The 21,239-nt window shown below is 47.0% G+C and overlaps 1 protein-coding gene across 1 annotated transcript in view; it reads left to right on the forward strand.

The window, feature by feature from the left end:
- The window catches only part of LOC120032373 (nucleosome-remodeling factor subunit BPTF-like), a 52,792-nt gene extending 31,553 nt beyond the window's left edge, over positions 1-21,239 (forward strand). Inside the window, exons 15-32 of the mRNA XM_038978423.1 lie at positions 3,069-3,197; positions 3,543-3,693; positions 3,959-3,998; positions 4,081-4,306; positions 4,589-4,732; positions 8,865-8,995; positions 9,315-9,429; positions 9,607-9,827; positions 10,228-10,453; positions 10,792-11,372; positions 12,186-12,268; positions 13,391-13,616; positions 13,750-14,015; positions 14,549-14,722; positions 15,439-15,631; positions 15,984-16,068; positions 17,056-17,242; positions 18,816-21,239. Of these exons, the coding sequence (XP_038834351.1) occupies positions 3,069-3,197; positions 3,543-3,693; positions 3,959-3,998; positions 4,081-4,306; positions 4,589-4,732; positions 8,865-8,995; positions 9,315-9,429; positions 9,607-9,827; positions 10,228-10,453; positions 10,792-11,372; positions 12,186-12,268; positions 13,391-13,616; positions 13,750-14,015; positions 14,549-14,722; positions 15,439-15,631; positions 15,984-16,068; positions 17,056-17,242; positions 18,816-18,852 (3,215 nt within the window). The 3' untranslated portion in view covers positions 18,853-21,239. The remainder of the gene's footprint in view (positions 1-3,068; positions 3,198-3,542; positions 3,694-3,958; positions 3,999-4,080; positions 4,307-4,588; positions 4,733-8,864; positions 8,996-9,314; positions 9,430-9,606; positions 9,828-10,227; positions 10,454-10,791; positions 11,373-12,185; positions 12,269-13,390; positions 13,617-13,749; positions 14,016-14,548; positions 14,723-15,438; positions 15,632-15,983; positions 16,069-17,055; positions 17,243-18,815) is intronic.

Here is a 21,239-nt window from a genome sequence, read left to right on the forward strand (position 1 = left end):
CAACAACATTGTAGTTACTCAAATACTAACCTAAATGACAGAGTGGAAAGAAGGAAGCCTGTACAGAATAAAAATATTCCAAAACATGCAGGTAGCGGGGCGGCAGGTAGCCTAGGGTTTAGAGCATTGGGCCAGTAACCGAAAGGTTGCTGGATCAAATCCCCAAGCTGACAAGGTAGAAATCTGTCATTCTGCCCCTGAACAAGGCAATTAACCCAACGTTCCCCTGTAGGCTGTCATTGTAAGTAAGAATTTGTTCTTAAATGACTTGCCAAGTTAAATAAAGGTTTCTTTTTTAATGTAAATCCTGTTTGGTAAATAGGCACTAAAGAAAAACTGCAAAAAATGAGGCAAAGCAAGGAACTTTTTGTCCTGAATACAAAGTGTTAACATTACTGAGTACCACTCCATATTTTCAAGCGTAGTGGTAGCTGCATCATGTTATGGGTATGCTTATAATCGTTAAGTATTGGGGAGTTTTTCAGGATAAAAAATGATGGAATGGAGGTAAGCACAGGCAAAATCTGGTTCAGTCTGCTTTCCACCAGACACTGGGCAATGAATTAACCTTTCAGCAGGACAATAACCTAAAACACAAGGCCAAATCTACGCTGGAGTTGGCTTACCAAGAAGACTGTGAATAAATCAATCAATCAAATGTAATTATAAAGCCCTTTTTACATCAGCCAATGTCACAAAGTGCTATACAGAAACCCAGCCTAAAACCCCAAACAGCAAGCAATGCAGATGTACAGTCGTGGCCAAACATTTTGAGAATGACACAAATATTAATTTTCACAAAGACTGCTGCCTCAGTGTCTTTAGATTGTCAGATGTTACTATGGAATACTGAAGTATAATTACAAGCATTTCATAAGTGGCAAAGGCTTTTATTGACAATCACAGGAAGTTGATGCAAAGAGTCAATATTTGCAGTGTTGACCCTTCTTTTTCAAGACCTCTGCAATCCACCCTGGCATGCTGTCAATTAACTTCTGGGCCACATCCTGACTGATGGCAGCCCATTCTTGCATAATCAATGCTTGGAGTTTGTCAGAATTTGTGTGTTTTTGTTTGTCCACCCGCCTCTTGAGGATTGACCACAAGTTCTCAATGGGATTAAGGTCTGGGGAGTTTCCTGGCCATGGACCCAAAATATCGATCTTTTGTTCCTCGAGCCACTTAGTTATCACTTTTGCCTTATGGCAAGGTGCTCCATCATGCTGGAAAAGGCATTGTTTGTCACCAAACTGTTCCTGGATGGTTGGGAGAAGTTGCTCTCGGAGGATGTGTTGGTTCCATTCTTTATTCGTGGCTGTGTTCTTAGGCAAAATTGTGAGTGAGCCCACTCCCTTGGCTGAGAAGCAACCCCACACAAGAATGGTCTCAGGATGCTTTACTGTTGGCATGACACAGGACTGATGGTAGCGCTCACCTTGTCTTCTCCGGACAAGCTTTTTTCCGGATGCCCCAAACAATCGGAAAGGGGATTCGTCAGAGAAAATGACTTTACCCCAGTCCTCAGCAGTCCAATCCCTGTACCTTTTGCAGAATATCAGTCTGTCCCTGATGTTTTTCCTGGAGAGGAGTGGCTTCTTTGCTGCCCTTCTTGACACCAGGCCATCCTCCAAAAGTCTTCGCCTCACTGTGCGTGCAGATGCACTCACACCTGCCTGCTGCCATTCCTAAGGAAGCTCTGTACTGGTGGTGCCCCGATCCCGCAGCTGAATCAACGTTAGGAGACGGTCTTGGCGCTTGCCGGACTTTCTTGGGCGCCCTGAAGCCTTCACAACAATTAAACCGCTCTCCTTGAAGTTCTTGATGATCCGATAAATGGTTGATTTAGGTGCAATCTTACTGGCAGCAATATCCTTGCCTGTGAAGCCCTTTTTGTGCAAAGCAATGATGACGGCACGTGTTTCCTTGCAGGTAATCATGGTTGACAGAGGAAGAACAATGATTCCAAGCACCCCTCCTTTTGAAGCTTCCAGTCTGTTATTCAAACTCAATCAGCATGACAGAGTGATCTCCAGCCTTGTCCTCGTCAACACTCACACCTGTGTTAACGAGAGAATCACTGACATCAGCTGGTCCTTTTGTGGAAGGGCTGAAATGCAGTGGAAATGTTTTTTGGGGGATTCAGGTCATTTGCATGGCAAAGAGGGACTGTGCAATTAATTGCAATTCATCAGATCACTCTTCATAACATTCTGGAGTATATGCAAATTGCCATCATACAAACTGAGGCAGCAGACTTTGTGAAAATTAATATTTGTGTCATTCTCAAAACTTTTGGCCACGACTGTAGAAGCACGGTGGCTAAGAAAAACTTCCTAGAAAGGCAGGAACCTAGGAAGAAACCTAGAGAGGAATGTTCCTGAGTGGCCGAGTTACAGTTTTGACTTAAATCTACTTGAGAATCTATTGCAAGACATTAAAGGTGTTGTCTAGCAATAAACAACGACCAATTTGACAGAGCATGACTAATTTGAAAAGAGTAATGGGCAAATGTTTCACAATCCAGGTGTGGAAGCTCGTAGAGACTTACCCAGAAACACTCACAGCTGTAATCGCTGCCAAAGGTGCTTCTACAAGGTATTGGCTCAAGGATGTGAATATATATTTATTCCATTTTGAATTCAGGCTGTAACAACAAAATGTGGAATAAGTCAAGGGGTATGAATACTTTCTCAAGGCACTGTATGTATGAAAATACCCTCAAATCAAAAGGTAACATTCTGTGCTGTCGCCTCGTATGAACATTTTTAACTCAAATCTAAAATGCTGGAGTATAGAGCCAAATTAAAGGTTTTAGTTTTACTGTCCAAATAAATACGTAGTGGGGTATATATCCTAAAATATCCACTATGAAGCCTATTTCCTCTGCTACTCCTTTTGACTTTTTACTCAAATGTCCGAGGCTTTTCCCATGGAATGTCATTCCTGTGTATTGTATTGAATGGCAGAGTATTAAGTCGTTACTGTGTCATGTCTTGGGAGTTGTTCTCTGCATCTTCCTCCTCCTTCATCCTACACCAACCCAGCCCTATCCCCACTCATTGCCACAGAGACCTCCGAGACGGAGATCACCACCACAGAGATTATCAAGCGCCGCGACGTGGGGCCCTACGGCATCCGCTCGGAATACTGCATCCGCAAGATCATCTGCCCCCTCGGCACTCCCGAGACCCCGAAAGGTGAGGGAGAAGCAGCCGGCTAGAATAAAACTCCACATGGAATGTAAAAGAGAGGAGAGTGGTGATGTTTTTTTTCTCATTAAGGTTGCTTCATTTTATGTCATTCTTGACTCTCTCTCTCTCTCTCTCTCTCTGCTTCTCTCTCTCTCTCTCTCTCTCTCTCTCTCTCTCTCTCTCTCTCTCTCTCTCTCTCTCTGCTTCTCTTTCTCTCTCTCTCTCTCTCTCTCTCTCTCTCTCTCTCTCTCTCTCTCTTATTCTTCTCTCACTCCTTCCCCCTCTACTTTTGTTTTCTTGCACCACCCTTACCGTCCCCCTTTCTCTTGCATCCATTCCACACACATACAGAGACCCACACACCACAGCGGAAAGGCCTGCGCTCCAGCAACCTGCGGCCCAAGAAGCCGGAGCCCAAAAAGGAAACTGGGCCGGTGGTGATTGAGTCCTGGGTGGCCGAGGAGGAGCTGGACCTCTGGGAGATCAGGGCCTTCTCCGAGAGGTCAGAGGGCATGGGGGCATTAGATCTAGGGGGCATAGTAACTGCCTACTCCATGCTATTCTCTTGAGTGAACTGTAAATTCAACGGTCATTATCTTCTGTTTTGAACTCACTTCGACTCTCTTAGACGAATAAAAAAAAAAAAAAAATGTTGCTTAATTTCCCTAAATTTGATTTACTATAGTTTTTGTATAGCTGGGGGGAAAGAGTTATGTTCCAGCTCTGTCTGTGGTTTGTGTATGATACATTTATGTTTGTCTTCACAGGGTTGAGAAGGAGAAAGCCCAGGCGGCGGAACAGGCCAAGGTGAGTAGCACCACTAGCCGTGTGGAAAATAGGGATGTTTTGTTGTGTTTTCCGGATTACTTCACGGTTTCTCTTGTTCTAGAAGCGTCTGGACCAGAAAACGGGCACTGGCTCTACCACTGTCACCACCACGGGGAGCCCAGCCACCCCCGCTTCCACCCCCAAGGTAGTGACCCTGTCGGGCCAGGCCACCCCCGGAACCAAAGTGGTACTGGCTACCAAGATGGGCACCCCCGTCACCTTCCAGCAGAACAAGAACTTCCAGCAGTCGTTTGCTTCCTGGGTCAAGCAGGGGCAGCCCAGTGGAGGTATGTCAAAGGTCATAGGTCCTTTTCTTTGTTCACAAGCCAGTAGATTGGTAAAGAGAATTACTTCATTGAATCTCATTCAAATGTGTTCCGATTTTATTTATACTCGTGATATTTTTTACTTAGTAGGGAATCCTTGCAAATAGAAAGTAGTAGTGGTTGGTGTATGAATCGACCCCTAACAAACTAAATCTGTTTTAGTCAGCGTTGGCAGCTGTGCTTGTTTAGCAGCGGTTGTTGTTTGACTCTCGAGCGGAGCCTCATTTGCATATTTCCCTGTAGCCTCGCCGGGCACGGTGGCCACGACGGCCGGACAGACTTTCCAGATCACGGGCACGTCCATGGGGGGCAAGGTGCTCACCGCCAAGCTGCCGCTGCCCGCCAACAGCAAGATTGTCACTGTCAACGTGCCAACCACTCAAGGAGGTACAGTAACTCCCCTGTGCCCACACCAGAGACACAACGAGAGAGAGGTTTCACTTGAAAAACAGATATTTTGACTTCAATGGGACAACCTGGTACAATAATGTTAAATTGAACAAGAGAGAGAGAGGTGCTGTTTTAAATGCTGTTCAAATGCATCGTTCATTCCTCCCTTTTTTTCCATGATGACAAGGATGGATGACTGAACGCAAAATGTTTCTCTACCAACCGCCGTCTTCTCCAACCACTAGCCTAACTTACCACTATTGACGGAAGCACTGTCTCAAACACCTGCACAAGACTGTGGTAAGGTCTGTCCTCTTGACCAGGCTAGTGGTGCGGTGCCCACTCGATGCCAGCCCCATTGTGGTGCCCCGCCACGCGCCAACCCGTTAGTCAGTGGCTCAGTCTGGAGTGGCACATGCACATCATGTCTATTTGTGCCCTGTCAGCATGGTAATGGAATAGAACTTTGTTATTTTAGGTGGGACAGAACGGTAGACTGTGTAGTCTAAGAACATAGCCAAGACCGTCTTTTGAAGTAGCACACTAGCTAATTTAGAAGTCAATATTGACTCATCGGATGAGGTGATGGTTTATATTTTTAGAACCACTGTCCCGTTTGATTTCACCTTTTAATCGTGGGTTGATGACGAGTGTACAACACTGTTTAAAGGCACCATCCTTCATTTGTTTATTCAGCCAAATGGCAATTTATTGAAATTCCCATTGAATATCTGTAAGTATTAATGCTTCACGATGACTGACTTGGACTAGTACTTGGTTTGTTAGTGTGTGAGTGATTGTAGGTGAGGCAGTCTTCTAGTGGCTAAAAGGGGGAGATGCCGAACTTATGCTTGTAGACTTATCTGCGCCGAAACGTTGTCTTACTTCAATAAGGCTGCTTAGCTTTTTCGTCGTTATTACTGGCCAATACGAATCGCCGAGCTGACAAGGTAAAAATCTGTCCTTCTGCCCCTGAACAAGGCAGTTTGTTCCCCGGTAGGCCGTCATTGTAAATAAGAATTTGTTCTTAACTGACTTGCCTAGTTATATAAAATACTTAAACTCATACAATGCAAAAACATGACCTTGTTCTGAACCCGTTTTTGCCTCCCATATTTCACAAAATCTTTCCTGTTTCCAATTATCTATATAAAAGGGTGGTCAGGCTCATGCCTACACTCCTTGAATATATATATATATATATACTGCTCAAAAAAATAAAGGGAACACTTAAACAACACAATGTAACTCCAAGTCAATCACACTTCTGTGAAATCAAACTGTCCACTTAGGAAGCAACACTGATTGACAATAAATTTCTCACGCTGTTGTGCAAATGGAATAGACAACAGGTGGAAATTATAGGCAATTAGCAAGACACCCCCAATAAAGGAGTGGTTCTGCAGGTGGTGACCACAGACCACTTCTCAGTTCCTATGCTTCCTGGCTGATGTTTTGGTCACTTTTGAATGCTGGCGGTGCTTTCACTCTAGTGGTAGCATGAGACGGAGTCTACAACCCACACAAGTGGCTCAGGTAGTGCAGCTCATCCAGGATGGCACATCAATGCGAGCTGTGGCAAGAAGGTTTGCTGTGTCTGTCAGCGTAGTGTCCAGAGCATGGAGGCGCTACCAGGAGACAGGCCAGTACATCAGGAGATGTGGAGGAGGCTGTAGGAGGGCAACAACCCAGCAGCAGGACAGCTACCTCCGCCTTTGTGCAAGGAGGAGCAGGTGGAGCACTGCCAGAACCCTGCAAAATGACCTCCAGCAGGCCACAAATGTGCATGTGTCTGCTCAAACGGTCAGAAACAGACTCCATGAGGGTGGTATGAGGGCCCGACGTCCACAGGTGGGGGTTGTGCTTACAGCCCAACACCGTGTAGGACGTTTGGCATTTGCCAGAGAACACCAAGATTGGCAAATTCGCCACTGGCGCCCTGTGCTCTTCACAGATGAAAGCAGGTTCACACTGAGCACATGAGCACATGTGACAGACGTGACAGAGTCTGGAGACGCCGTGGAGAACGTTCTGCTGCCTGCAACATCCTCCAGCATGACCGGTTTGGCGGTGGGTCAGTCATGGTGTGGGGTGGCATTTCTTTGGGGGGCCGCACAGCCCTCCATGTGCTCGCCAGAGGTAGCCTGACTGCCATTAGGTACCGAGATGAGATCCTCAGACCCCTTGTGAGACCATATGCTGGTGCGGTTGGCCCTGGGTTCCTCCTAATGCAAGACAATGCTAGACCTCATGTGGCTGGAGTGTGTCAGCAGTTCCTGCAAGAGGAAGGCATTGATGCTATGGACTGGCCCGCCCGTTCCCCAGACCTGAATCCAATTGAGCACATCTGGGACATCATGTCTCGCTCCATCCACCAACGCCACGTTGCACCAGACTGTCCAGGAGTTGGCGGATGCTTTATTCCAGGTCTGGGAGGAGATCCCTCAGGAGACCATCCGCCACCTCATCAGGAGCATGCCCAGGCATTGTAGGGAGGTCATACAGGCACGTGGAGGCCACACACACTACTGAGCCTCATTTTGACTTGTTTTAAGGACATGACATCAAAGTTGGATCAGCCTGTAGTGTGGTTTTCCACTTTAATTTTGAGTGTGACTCCAAATCCAGACCTCCATGGGTTGATAAATTTGATTTCCATTGATAATTTTTGTGTGATTTTGTTGTCAGCACATTCAACTATGTAAAGAAAAAAGTATTTAATAAGAATATTTCATTCATTCAGATCTAGGATGTGTTATTTTAGTGTTCCCTTTATTTTTTTGAGCAGTGTATATATACAGACACACATGCTCTCTCACACACACAAGACACATCCATGTTTCAAGAGGATAGGCTAAATTACTCCGCAAACAAACAGCGCTCCTGTCTAGTGACACCCATGTTTCATCCTGTCGACCAGGAAGGGAGAGAGAGCTGGTAATAAAGAGCAGTAGTATATTTTTCTAGCGTGACTGTTTCAATGCCTGTTTGTTTTGGAGCGTGCTAAGGAAGCGGAGCAGGAAAACAAGTTTACCTTGAGGTCTGGTTCGTCAGACAGGTAACCCGCTATAGAGAGATGGAGGATGGAAGGATTTCTACCCCCCTCTTTCTTTCTGTGTCGCCTGCTCGCTAGCTCACCGACTCTCCAAACAGCTACTCTTATGAAGTGGGCGTTTGATGTCGGTGCCAGAACTGAAACTCCCCAGTCTTCTACTGTAGCTGGTTTAACCTCTGCTATTTGAAGAGGGGAAACCATTGATGTATAGCTTTACCTGGTCGGTTTTGTGGTCAGAGAAAAAAGGCAACAGAAAAAACAGAGAGAGGAGATTGTGAAGAGAGAGAAAAAAAGACAAAAATTTCAGATCTTTTAAGGAAACGCATTTTCCTTTCGGTTGCCGCCCTGTGTCCACGTGAGTTCGAAAATATTGAAGCGCGGCCAAAGTAACGAATATGAAACACTCGCTTTGTCGGAGGAAAATAAAAACGTATGAATTCAAGGATAATCCATACCTCATTTATGAGCGGGTCATACGTGATGGATTCAAACCAACATACCCCGTTTGAAGATTGGTTTGATGTTGTTTACTTGCTGGGTTAATATTTACTGTGGTCAAGATCAGAGCGGGTTGCAACATGAAAGGAACAAAGTCCACAAGTCATTTATTGAGTGACGTTTTGATACATCATGAACTGTGCAGAATGGATAGTTTGTTTCTATACCTGATAAAGTGAAACCGCTATAGCCTTGAGGGAACATTTCAGTTTTCTTCATTTCCAAAAGACAAAAGTGAAAAGCTAGAGTAGGGATGATCGTTTTTAACAGATGTTGGTGAATTTTGGAGTGGATTCATTTCTGTCTTTTGAATGTGAAGCATTTGATCATCAAAAGTCAGAATAACACACAAGTGTATTCTGAATATTGAATATTCTGAGTATTGATTATGTCCATAATGCTCATGTTATGGTGAAATAAATCAAATCACATTTTATTTGTCACATGCTTTGTAAGCAACAGGTGTAGACTAACAATGAAATGCTTACTTACAGGTCCTTTTTTAACAAGTATTAGATAAATACCAATCCTGTATGTGTGGGTTCGCAGTACTAATATGTCCTCTCCTCTCCCCAGGTATGATTCAGAAGCAGGTGCTGGGCATCATTCCTTCAAGCCAAGCTGGCGGCGCCCAGACCTTTGCCTCGTTCCAGCCTCGCACCACAACCATAAACATCAGGTCGGGCATGCCAGGCTCACCACAGCAGGTAACACCCCATAGACCATCTTTCCCCATCTGTCAGTCAATCAATCACATCTATTTATAAAACCCTATTTACACCATCAGTTGTCACAAAGGGCTTTACGGTAACCCTGCCTAGATCTTCAAATTCCCCATTACCAACATCCACTCTGCCCCCTTGTCACCCCCCCCATCCCTCTAAAACAGGTCATTAGCAGTAACACGTGATTGACACGTTATTGAAAAAATTCCCCATGAACTATTAACAGCAACCCCTCACTGGAGTCAGTGTCGTCCCTATGGTATAAGGGTCCCAGTGTTTCTGATCTTGGCTGTGTTTCTAGGTGCTCACCGCTGGAGGCCAGATCCGTCCGGGGATGACCGTGATCCGCACCCCCATCCATCAGACAGGCGCCATGGGTAAAACCATCCTCCGAACCCCCCTCATGGTGCAGCAAGGTAGGCTGTTTGTATTTACCTACTCCATTTTAGCTTGATAGGCCAGTTAGAATAGTCTCTTTCACTAACTTGTGTTCATGCAAGTTCTGACTCTGTCTGCCTTTCGGTGTGTTTGTGTGTCTGGACTTGTGTGTGTGTCCACTTATGTGTGTGTTTGTGTGTGTTTTCCTCCTCCAGGTCAGGCGGGCCAGCAGGTGGTGACCCAGATCATCCGTGGGCAGGCCGTGTCCACGGCCATCTCAGGTGCCAGCCCCGTCACCACCGTGGCCGGGCAGAGGATGGGCAGCACCCCCAAAACCCTGGGCCAGCCCAACACGGCCCAGACGCCGCAGCAGCGGGTACAACAGGGCCAGGGCCAGGTCAAACTCACCCTGGCACAACTCACCCAGCTCACCCAGGTACCATCAGCTACCCCATAATAACCCTTCTACTGACGTCAGGCAACAGTGGGACAATAGGTTTCTGCTCTGCCCACCTAGTGTATTGTAAATCTGCACTTTTCAAAACGAGTATGTTTTGATTTTAGTCCTATTCAACGGGAAATATCGGAATAACTAATTTTCATGTCCCTGTTAGTATATCTATATGTGCTAGTTTCAACATGGTCTGTTTGTTTTTTTAAAGAGTAGTGCTCCCTTGCCTGGTCATAGATCAGTTTGCCAACTCCTATGGTCGTTGCTATATATTGCATGACAAACCGATCTGGGACCAGGCTGCCGTTGCACCTCTACATTACCTCCAAAAGCATCACCCCTCCCTCATCTCCCTGTCTCCCCCCCCCCCCCCCCCCCCCATCAGAAGCAGCAGAGCCAGGCAGTAGAGCGGCCAGGCGGCGGGGCCCAGGGCCTGACGGTGATGATCCAGGGCCAAGGCCAGGCCACGGGCCAGCTGCAGGTCATCCCCCAGGGGGTCACGGTCATCCCCGGGCCCGGTCAGCAGCTCATGCAGGCGGCCATGCCCAACGGCCATGTCCAACGCTTCCTCTTCACCCCCATGGCCCCTGCCGCTACCCCAACCTCCACAGGTAGTCTAAAGAGCGAATAATAGTGTGTACTATTGACACTGATACGGACACACAGTCTCCATCATCCACTGCAGGGCTGTGTTCAGTAGACACAAAGGGGGGAAATGTTTTCTAGCAGATAGTGAGAGGTTACGGTAGTGTTTGTCAAAAGTGTTTTATCCTGTTTTGTGCCAACTGAACAGGACCCAGTACCCAAATGTTATGTAGCCTACCAGCAGCCACACATACACTCGCAGATCATTGTTTTACCATTCAAATATTCACCTGTATAAAATATTCATAGCATGTGTGTCTTCTAAAGGTCTGCCCATCCCCTTTCTCTCCTCTCCTCCCTTCAGCCCCCACCGCCCCGGGTCAGACCACCAAGACCCCTGCCCAGCCCGCCCAGCAGGCTGCAGCTCCCATCCAGGCCGGCGCCGCCCTGGCCACCAGCACCCCCCCATCTGCCACCCCCCAGGGCCAACTCCCCTCCCAGACCCAGGCCCACATGCCCATCCAATCCCCCACCCCCCTCCAGGTCAAGTCCCTCAAACACCCCCCCGGCACCCCCACGGGCCGGCCCCAGCAGACCCTTCAGCTTCAGGGATCCCCCCACCAGCTCATCACTGTCCCGGGCCTCCAGCAACAGGTCCAGGTCCTGGCTCAGCTCCAGACCCAACAGGGGACCTCTGGAGGCTCTCTCCCCCAGGAGATCAAGCTCCAGCTTCCCATCCAGATCCAGCAACCCGGGATCAGTGGAGCCCAGCCTGGAGGTTCGATCCAGAACGTGGTGGCCATCCAGACGGCCAGCGTGCAGGAGCAACTCCAGAGGATCCAGCAGCTGAGGGAGCAGCAACAGCAGAAGAAGAGGCTGGCGGCCGAGGCCAAGCGGGAGCAGGCGCTGGCGACGGCCAGCCAGAGCGACATCATCCAGAAACAGGTGAGGGTTGTCATTATCAGAAAAGTGTGTTTGCTCGCATGTCTGTGTGTTTGGATGATGGGGAGGTGTGTGTGTTCAGGCAGCCAGCCAGACACAGGTGGTGTAACAGTATAGTAGGCCCGGTCTCTCTCTGACATCAGCACATAAACAGTCCTCTCAAACAGCCTGCTCCCACGACTGTGGTTTATTTTCCAAGCTCTCCACCGCCACTGTCTTTGTCTGTTTTAGATGTGTGTGTGTGTGTGTGTGTGTGTGTGTGTGTGTGTGTGTGTGTGTGTGTGTGTGTGTGTGTGTGTGTGTGTGTGTGTGTGTGTGTGTGTGTGTGTGTGTGAGCACGTTTGTGGCTTGCGTGCACCCCTAGTCTAGTGCATACACACTATGGGTACCTCTGAAATGGCACCCTTTTCCCTATATAGTGCACTACTTTTGACCAGAGCCCTATGGGCCCATGTCAAAAGTAGTGCCCTATATAAGGGATAGGATGCCATTTGGAATGTAACCTATGCATAAGGGTCCTTTATTGTGTGTTTATGCGTCTTGCATTCGACAACGCCTGTATTTTGCCTGCGTTGTAACACCGTTGTAACACCTGCTTCCTGTATATTTGACGTCTTTGACATTTCTCTGTTCTTTCACTGTGTGAGACCTGAGTTGGAATGGCACCCTATTCCCTATATAGTGCACTACATTTGACCAGAGCCCTATGGAACCTGGTCCAAAGTAGTGCACTACATAGGGAATCGGGGCGCCGTTTGGGACGCAACCGCGTGAGGCCTGAGTTGACCTCTGACCCCTCTGTCTCCTCTGTGACAGGTGGTGATGAAGCAGAACGCAGTGATCGAGCACCTCAAGCAGAAGAAGCCCATATCCCCCGCCGAGAGAGAGGAGAACCAGAGGTGAGGGACTAGGAGCTAGCTAGTGCTGTTGCCATGACGATCAGACCTTGTGTTGACCCGCCGTGTGTGTGTGGAGGTGTCATCCTCTCCCTCCCTGTGGAGAAAGCCAGGGGTTATATTTAACGTGTCTGGGTCATGGGAAAGGTTACCACAGACAGACCATGTGTTGTGTCCTCCTCACTGGGTTTAAACCAGACCTACAGTCCTGGAGCAGGGCAAGCCAGGGCACTGTGGTTGTATCCCAAATGGCACCCTGTTCCCTATGTAGTGCACCACTTTTGACCAGGGGCACCCTGTTCCCTATGTAGTGCACCACTTTTGACCAGGGCTCATTTGGGACGCAGACCAATTTTTTGGGTCTTGTCTCCCTCCATCTCTCTCTTTTGTGGTCAGTCACGTCAGTGTACACAGTCTGGGAACCATGGTTGACCTTGACCTCCCCTGTGTGTGTGTGTGTGTGTGTGTGTGTGTGTGTGTGTGTGTGTGTGTGTGTGTGTGTGTGTGTGTGTGTGTGTGTGTGTGTGTGTGTGTGTGTGTGTGTGTGTGTGTGTGTGTGTGTGTGTGTGTGTGTGTGAGAAATAGTGCGAGAGAGCAGTGGCTTCCTATTGCTAGTCTCTCTTTCCATCGCCCTCCGGCCCCACCTCTAAATAAACACAGGGAACAAAAACACCCTTGACATCTGTCACATGTGACCTTGTGACATGGCTACCGATTGGCTTGCAATGTTTTGTCTCGTAGTGTGAGGCAACGGGTGATGGAAAGGTTCATGATGTATGGAAACATTATACTTTACATTTCCTTCAAGTCCATTTAGATTTGATCATTTGAATTACCCCCCCAAAAAATATATATGCACTTCAAATGTCCTTAAAATTCCTTCACTGGACTATGGATGAAAATGAGCTTCATAGCTAACTCTCCTGTTACATTGATGGGAACACTGAAATGAAGACGATCCATTGTCACCTAAATACAAAATGTTTTAAAATCCCATCCACCGCTCCCCTCGGGATGATTGTGTTCCTGGTGGTTTTCATCTTTATAAATGGCTATAAGCATATACGAGCCTTTATAATGTCTTATAAGGCCTCTAACATGTTGTCTCTCTCCCCTTCCACCCAGGATGATTGTGTGCAACCAGGTGATGAAGTTCATCCTGGACAAGATCGACAAGGACGAGAAGCAGGCGGTCAAGAAGAGGAGGAAGGAGGAAGCAGGCGAGCAGAAGAGGACCAAGGCCAACGCCACCAAGCTGTCGTCGCTGCTCTGCCGGCACAAGGAGACGCTCAAGGCCGAGATCCTCAAGAAGAGAGCCCTGCTGGACAAGGAGCTGCAGCTGGAGACGCAGGTCAGACACACACACACACACACGGCATTCTCCCATGAACATACGATGTACACATGGTAGCAGAGCTGCACACAGATGTCCAACACACACACACACTTTTGATCTCACTCTCTACCCTTATCTCCTTCCACAGGATGAGCTGAGGAGGGACCTCGCCAAGCTGCGACGGGACAAGGAAAGGGCCCAGGCCGCCGCCGCCGCACACACGCATCACGCCCTCACACACACCTCCCAACTCAACCCGGCGGCCTTCGCCCACAAGCGGAAGCGGGAGGAGGAGAGGGACGCGGCGTCGGCGGCGAACGCCAAGAAGAAGAAGATGATCACCACCACTACCTCAGACAGCAAGAAGGAGACCAAGCTCTACTGTGTCTGCAGAACGCCCTACGACGAGTCCAAGTAAGAGACCGGCTGTGCTCTGCATGGCACCCGATTCCCTATGCAGGGCCCTGGTCAAAAGCAGTACACTATACACGAATTAGGGTGTCCATTGGGCTCCAGTCAAAAGTAGTGCGCTAGGGAATATGGCGCCATTTGGGCCGTACCCAACGTTTTATGTACCGCAAACGTGACCCTCGTCTAAAGCCGTTCTGAGGAGCGCCAATATAGTTCAAGCACGTTAAATGTATAGTAAGCTACCGCCAATGCCTCTGAAGAGACAGTCAAAATGTATACCATTAACCATTTACGAGGAAGCTCAAACATTAACAGAAGTGAAGATCAATTTCACCTGAAATTATTGCGGCGTGTTTGGACTTTAACTGATGACTCTCCGTTATTCAACTTCCTGAAATGCCCTCAACCAGGAAGTTGAAACACTATGTCAACACACAGATGGCATTCGATACATTCCTAACAAACGTACCTGGAAACCATGACCTCATTTGACCCCATAGTGATTTGGCATTCGTTCACGTCCTGTGTTCTCCCAGGTTCTACATTGGCTGTGACCTGTGCACCAGCTGGTACCACGGCGAGTGTGTGGGCGTCACCGAGAAGGAGGCCAAGAAGATGGACGACTACATCTGCAGCGAGTGCAAGCGGGCCCAGGAGGGAAAGACCGAGGAGCTCTACTGCATCTGCCGAACGCCCTACGACGAAGCACAGTAAGTGCACAGGAGTGTGTGTGGTGTATGGGGTTCTCAGTGGCAAAAACGTACAATATTACCTATTCGATGGTGATATCTGTTGACCTTTTGATGTTTAGTTTCAGTTATACTTTGTATTGTTTCATATTTCCTTTGACGTCTAAGGTTGAAGGTTGTTCTGTGTAACAGAGCTTGAATTCCTTATGTAAAGACATTGGCCCGATCTGAAATCTGTCTTGCCTACTACTTACTAAAACGACATACCGTGTACTAATCGTACTACATGCTATTTAGACGTTCTGTTTACTAAAAACAATCTTCCAAGCTACACGTATCAGCATACTAGGCTCATCCATACTGAGAATGCGTCAGCTAATGCACAATTGCGTTGATTCCCGCCATTCGTTAATTTTGGTAGAGTACATCCCCTATTCCTCTATACACATGGGACTCCCAAGACTATGCTCTCCCTCAATAGTGTGCAGCGAATTCTACTCGATGAAAACCAGAAATTACTATGTCTATATCACCCTGGCTTTTCTGAAATGTTCCTTACTATAAAATGTATTAATTTCACGTACCCAAAATGCCTACTATTTAGAATGCAACTATGGGTATTCAGACACGCCAGAGTCTATTTCTTCAATCGTACTTGGAACAGAAACCAGGGTCGTGTTCATCAAGCACAATGACCGTGACCCACCCCTGCCACCCTCCTCCTCGCCCCCGCTCAGGTTCTACATCGGCTGCGACCGCTGCCAGAACTGGTACCACGGCCGTTGCGTGGGCATCCTGCAGAGCGAGGCCAACCACATCGACCAGTACGTGTGTCCGCAGTGCCAGTCCACAGAGGACGCCATGACCGTGCTCACGCCGCTCACCGACAAGGATAACGAGGGGTTAAGGAGAATCCTGCGCTCCTTACAGGTATGTCACCCCTTCCTTTGCTCCTCCCTTCGCGCTCGTTCCCCCTCTACCTAGCGTCGGGACGGTACGAAACAAAGCCCTCCTCTGTTCTCTTATCTGATCTGTACGCTGGTCCCCTGGGCGGCACTTGGACAACTGCCCTGGCTGGCTACATGGGTTTTTCCACCCTCCTCTTCCTTCTCTCCTCCTTTTTTCCCCTCTCTTCTTCCCCTCCTCTCTGTCCGCATGGCATGGATGTAGCCGGAGCACATCTGTGTTGAACCAGCTGCTTCCAATGCCATTTTCAACCTCTTGTTTGTTTTCCTTCTCTTCTCTCAAATGTCTCCTCTCTCTTTCTCCCTACCTCTCTCAGGCTCACAAAATGGCGTGGCCGTTCCTGGAGCCGGTGGACCCGAACGACGCCCCAGACTACTACGGAGTCATTAAGGAACCAATGGGTGAGTGGGGGGATAGTTCTGCCTATTTGCATTGATTCAACATTGTAAAAAAAAAAGAGGTGCTGTTGTCATAAATGGAATAGTCATCACAAGGGACTCCTAAGTTGTTACACACACAAACACACCCCATCGCCCTGCTCGAGAGGAAAGGCCTCCAACTCAGATCAAACTGCCCATGTAAAAGGCGGAGTTGCGTCAACAGGGCCTTTTTGAACTTCCACACAAACAAACCGTTAATGAGCTGCCGGAAAAACCCCAGAGACTTCTACACTTGGACACTACAGTAGCCCCCTTCTACACTACAGTGCATTTGACCTGGGGCTGGAAACTCTAGTCCACCGCCCGCAAAAAAGAAACCTTTTCACCATGCAGAAGAAAAAGCCAAGTCTGGCCACGGCTGTCCGGTCGGCATAAGTTTGGGGTTTGTAGATGAAGTCTGATGACTGAGAAGAAGGCCCTCTTTGATATGGGCATGGGGTCGGCCTGCTGACAGGGTGGGGGGTGAGGGAAGGTTAAGAATCGGATATGTTTGTTTAAAATGGAGCCCCGGGGCGCGACACGGGAGAAAACCACTGCTGCCCTGTGGGGAATTATGAAGGACCAAGCTTGTTGCTAGCTTACCTAGCTAACTATCGTGATAATTGAGTGTCAACTTTCAGCTTCTTTCAAAGGCAAATTTCATAACAGTGACATCATGTTGCCAGAATCGACGGGTCGGCCGCTCGGTCACATCCCCTGTAATTCACTTTGAAAGGGCCCGAGCCGGAGATCGAGGATCGAAACTAGCGTTGAGCTAGTATTTCTGACGCTCAAGTTGACGTACAAGCGATGTATTGCGCTTTCAGACGCATACTTGATTATGTATCAAACATTTACACCACATAGACTGCAATTCCTTTTGAAGCGACTCTGCGAGGATGTCGGGGAAGAGTCAACTTGATGATTCCGGAGGTGATTCGTGTTCTTGTCTTCCTCCCTTCTTTCTAGACCTTTCTACGATGGAGGAGCGGTTGCAGAAGCGTCACTACATCAGGCTGACGGAGTTCGTGGCGGACATGACCAAAGTCTTCGACAACTGCCGATACTACAACCCCAGCGACTCGCCGTTCTACCAGTGCGCCGAGGTCCTCGAGAACTTCTTCGTCCAGAAGCTCAAAGGGTTCAAAGCCAGCAGGTAAGACCTCTGACCTCTCCCTTGGCCTCGTCAGTCAACTCTGACATTTTAAACTCTGAGCTCATCCCACCCTTTTTCGCCCTTCTTTCCCCCCGTCTTCGCCGTATCCGCCTGCGCTCCTCCTCCGTCCTCGCCTCTTCTTTGTGCTGTTCTCTTATCCCTCCCTCTTATCCCTCCCTCTCTCGCCCACCCCTTCTTTTAGACATAACCCCAACTTTAGGATGATTCTGGGAAGTTTGGTGTTTTGAGTTTTTATTTTGCGTTTTGTGGTGCTTTAGTCTCTGTCACATCTTCCGTTGGGGTCCAACCTGAAGGGCCTTAGCTGCCACCGAAACACCAGACGCCAGCCCTTCCACACAGATCTGTCTGTGGTCTGTTGTGTGGAGCCTGTTTGTGTATGCGTGTGGCGCCAGCTTTCTATTGGCATTCACTTTAGAGCTGTGTAGTAGCAATGTCCAATCCATGCTCAATGTCCTTAGCATCCCATCTCCTGTCTTTAGCACGTCGTTTTGCATCTATACCTCCTCCCCTGCGTTGTGTGTTTGTGTGCTTATGGTCATGTGCTTCCACCTGCATGTGTTTATGTCATCCATTCTCTCTCCCTCTCTTACAGATTGTGATGTCATAAGTCTGGCCTTGTAGTTGGAATCTGAGCTGGGTGCCGGGGTCACTAAAAAAAACATTAGGCTATCCTGGACCTTGCTGTTTTTAATTCTTTAAAACAACGTCAAACTATTTGTAAGAAAGTATATTTACAGTATTTTTAGAAGGAAAGACACTTTAAAAACATTTCTCCATTTGACAATGGCAGCCATGTTGGTCGCAAACAGCAATCAAGGGAAACATCTGTTAGGGTTTTTTTTTACATTCATTTCACAGACAACAGATGTTCGATGGAAGTTGAGTTCATTTCTGTTTATGTCTCAATCTGGTGACTTGTGAGGCACAATATCAAGTATCGAAAAGGTTAGTTGACAACCTCATCGTTGTGATTAGATTTTGCTCAAATGTCGAAACCTATTTCTCACACATGTAATGTTGCATTCAAGTCAGTTCCACGTGTGCAGATGACCTATCATTTCATTTAACGGAGTACGTTTATTGTATTGATGAAGTGCAAAGATTGTACCTCCTCTTAGCTGGCCATTTTAAAAAGATTAACAACATTTACCAGTTAGTCTTTTATCTGATTTATTAATGTATAATGTTATTGTTTTATGTGCATATTTTATCCTTTTGTGAAGGAGAATTATATGTTCAAAAGAAAAATGCTAAGATATATAGGTCATAGTATTTTGTGTAGCTTTGCAGTTAATTTCTGGTGAACTCGACTGTCCCACGTTTTACATGGTATGTTCTCACTGTATTTACCAGCCTTCTAGAACATTAAACTAATGTTACACCAACATGGCTGCGCTCTCTGCTCAAACGTCTGACCCCACTGGCATCCAATAAGAGTTTTTGTATTCCCTCATGCATATTTTGTGATTTGTCAAGCTTTTAATTAAAAAAAACAAAAAAAACACGTCAAGCGATCACATCAACTGTTTTCCCTTCTCTCTGCATTCTGTAGGTCTCATAACAACAAACTGCAGTCTACAGCCTCTTAGAATACACAGTCGGCACTCCTTCTAAAGCTTACTGTCAAAATGGCTGCCAATGTGGTTCCCCCCTGAACACTCATACTCCAATGGGGAAGCCAGGCTACTTCTTACCTGTCCCCACACACACCACACCTGTCGGACTTGGGAGTGGGACTCACACCCCCTGTTTAAAACCAGCACACACTCCTCGAAGATCGTAGCCGACGCGTGCTTCAGGCCGAACGGCGTTGGTACCAAACCGGATGAGCCCTCGCCGCTCCTCAACCACCTCTATGGCCGTGTAAAGAGAAGAGACTGGCAGTGGAAGGCGCCATTATCCAAACCCTTAGTGTTCATGATGGGTGATACCACATCCACAATAAACAGGGGGAGGGAGGCTCAGACTTTCAGTTCACAGCCTGGTTCCTTCCCTTCAAACCACTTCCGATCTGGTGGATGAAATGGAGGTATGGCGGGAGAAAACCCCCCTGAACTCAAGCTAATGGGCTGTTCAAGGGTAGTACGAAACAAGGCAGCAGTAGACTCTTCAAGTTGTTAATTCCTTAACTAATCTCACATCTCTTTTGTATCAGCTATTCTTCCTTCCCTGGGGTCAACTCCCATTTCAGACTGTATGTCTCAAATGTCACCCTATTCCCTATATAGTGCACTACTTTTGACCAGAGCCATATGGGTCCTGGTTCAAAAGTAGTGCTCTATAAAGGGAATAGGGTGCCATTTGGGATGACAACCACTGACATTTTCCAGCTGTCTATGCTTCCTCATCTCATGATCCCTCATTCAAAATGGGTCTAAATAGCACACACACACCTGTCTGGCTGCTTGTGTTTGGAACGAGCTGATCCTAGATCATCGTGAACCCACTTGGTGCCACCTTGAAGATGTATGTGCCCTGACCTCCAAACAGGCCATAGAGAGTCCCAAGTTACCATTTCTATGTAATGTCTCAATGTGGAAATGCTATCCTGTTTGTAAAACCTTGTTTTTTTTCAGATGTTGAACCTCTGTTTTCCTTTTTCTTTATGTTACCACCTAAGACGGGAATATTGGTGTATATGAAACAACAGCCGACATTGAGAAAACAAGCTCTATTTCTCGCCATGTAGAGGCTTCTCGAACATTTTTAATTGAAGACATTCATCCGATGAAAACAAGAAAAGCTCTCCAAGTCCGTCCACAGGAGAACAACTGAGGATGGACTTGGAGAATGTGAAAACCGTTAAAGGGCATATTTAACTTAAGTGTACTGACCATCCACACCGCAATCCCCCCCCCCCCCCCCCTCTCTCTCTCCCCCAATGTTTTGTCAAGAAGGTTGGATCACATGCATCTCTCAACTCATAGGCCCCCTATAAAGGATTAAGTCAAATGCTTTTGAGTTCTCCACTGCATCAAGTAAACATGTTGTGATCTAGAACAGTAAATCAGGAAGTCAACCTTCGTTGAAGAATCTTCATACTAAATTGGGGTTTGTATGAAGATTTCTTTAGGAACTCTTGGCCATTTTGATCATATTTGGAACTCTTCTGTAATAACTGTGTCGAGGCAGTACTGTTTGTTGGGGGGGGGGGGGGGGGTTTTGGAGTTGTCATTGGTGCTTTTAGTTAATCTCTTAAAGATCGATTTAAGAGCGTGGGGGTTTAGGTTTGAAGAGGGTTTGGGGTAAATTTCATTTCACTTTTGGAAGTGAACTGAAATTCCCATTTTCATTTGAATTTTAGTTTACTTCCTAAATTGAAATGGAAATAACCGAAACCCTGGTTTGAAGTGCCAACAACTTTTTCGGGGGTGGACTGAGTTGAGAGATGAGGTGACCGAAGTCTGTCTGTCAGTCCTATTCACTGACCTGTTTGCATTTCAAACCATGCACTCCAGTTTATATTCTTACATGCATCGTCCAACATTTTGTATTTCATGTTGTATAATATGGCTGTCAATAAACAAAGAGATTTTAGAGATTTTTATAGCATTAGTACTTTTGTTTTTGACCATCTTAACCAGCAACTAAGCCAACCTGTAGATTCAATAGATATTCTCTGTCTTTTGTCATAGTGGACTCTACATTTAGGTCAAATTGCCCTTTATATTAAAAGTGCTGCATATTGTGTGCATATTGATTTAAAACCGGGTGGGGAATGTTGACTCTTTGAAGAGTTTTCTTTTTTTTTTAAGAACCAACCAGTTCTACACATCTCTTAATAACTTCATCACAATATCTGTTATTTATTCATATCGCTGAAAATATTTCATTTTTTTTAGTAAATGTAAGGGGAAACATAACTGGGGAAAAATACTATATGTTTTTAACAGATTGTGGCAACTCTTATGAGATCCTTTTTTGTACTTGATAGGACATTTCATCCTAGATAATAAAGTCATGTTTTTGACATCAA

This window comes from Salvelinus namaycush, chromosome 39, assembly GCF_016432855.1.
Source record: "Salvelinus namaycush isolate Seneca chromosome 39, SaNama_1.0, whole genome shotgun sequence".
NCBI classification, from domain to species: domain Eukaryota; kingdom Metazoa; phylum Chordata; class Actinopteri; order Salmoniformes; family Salmonidae; genus Salvelinus; species Salvelinus namaycush.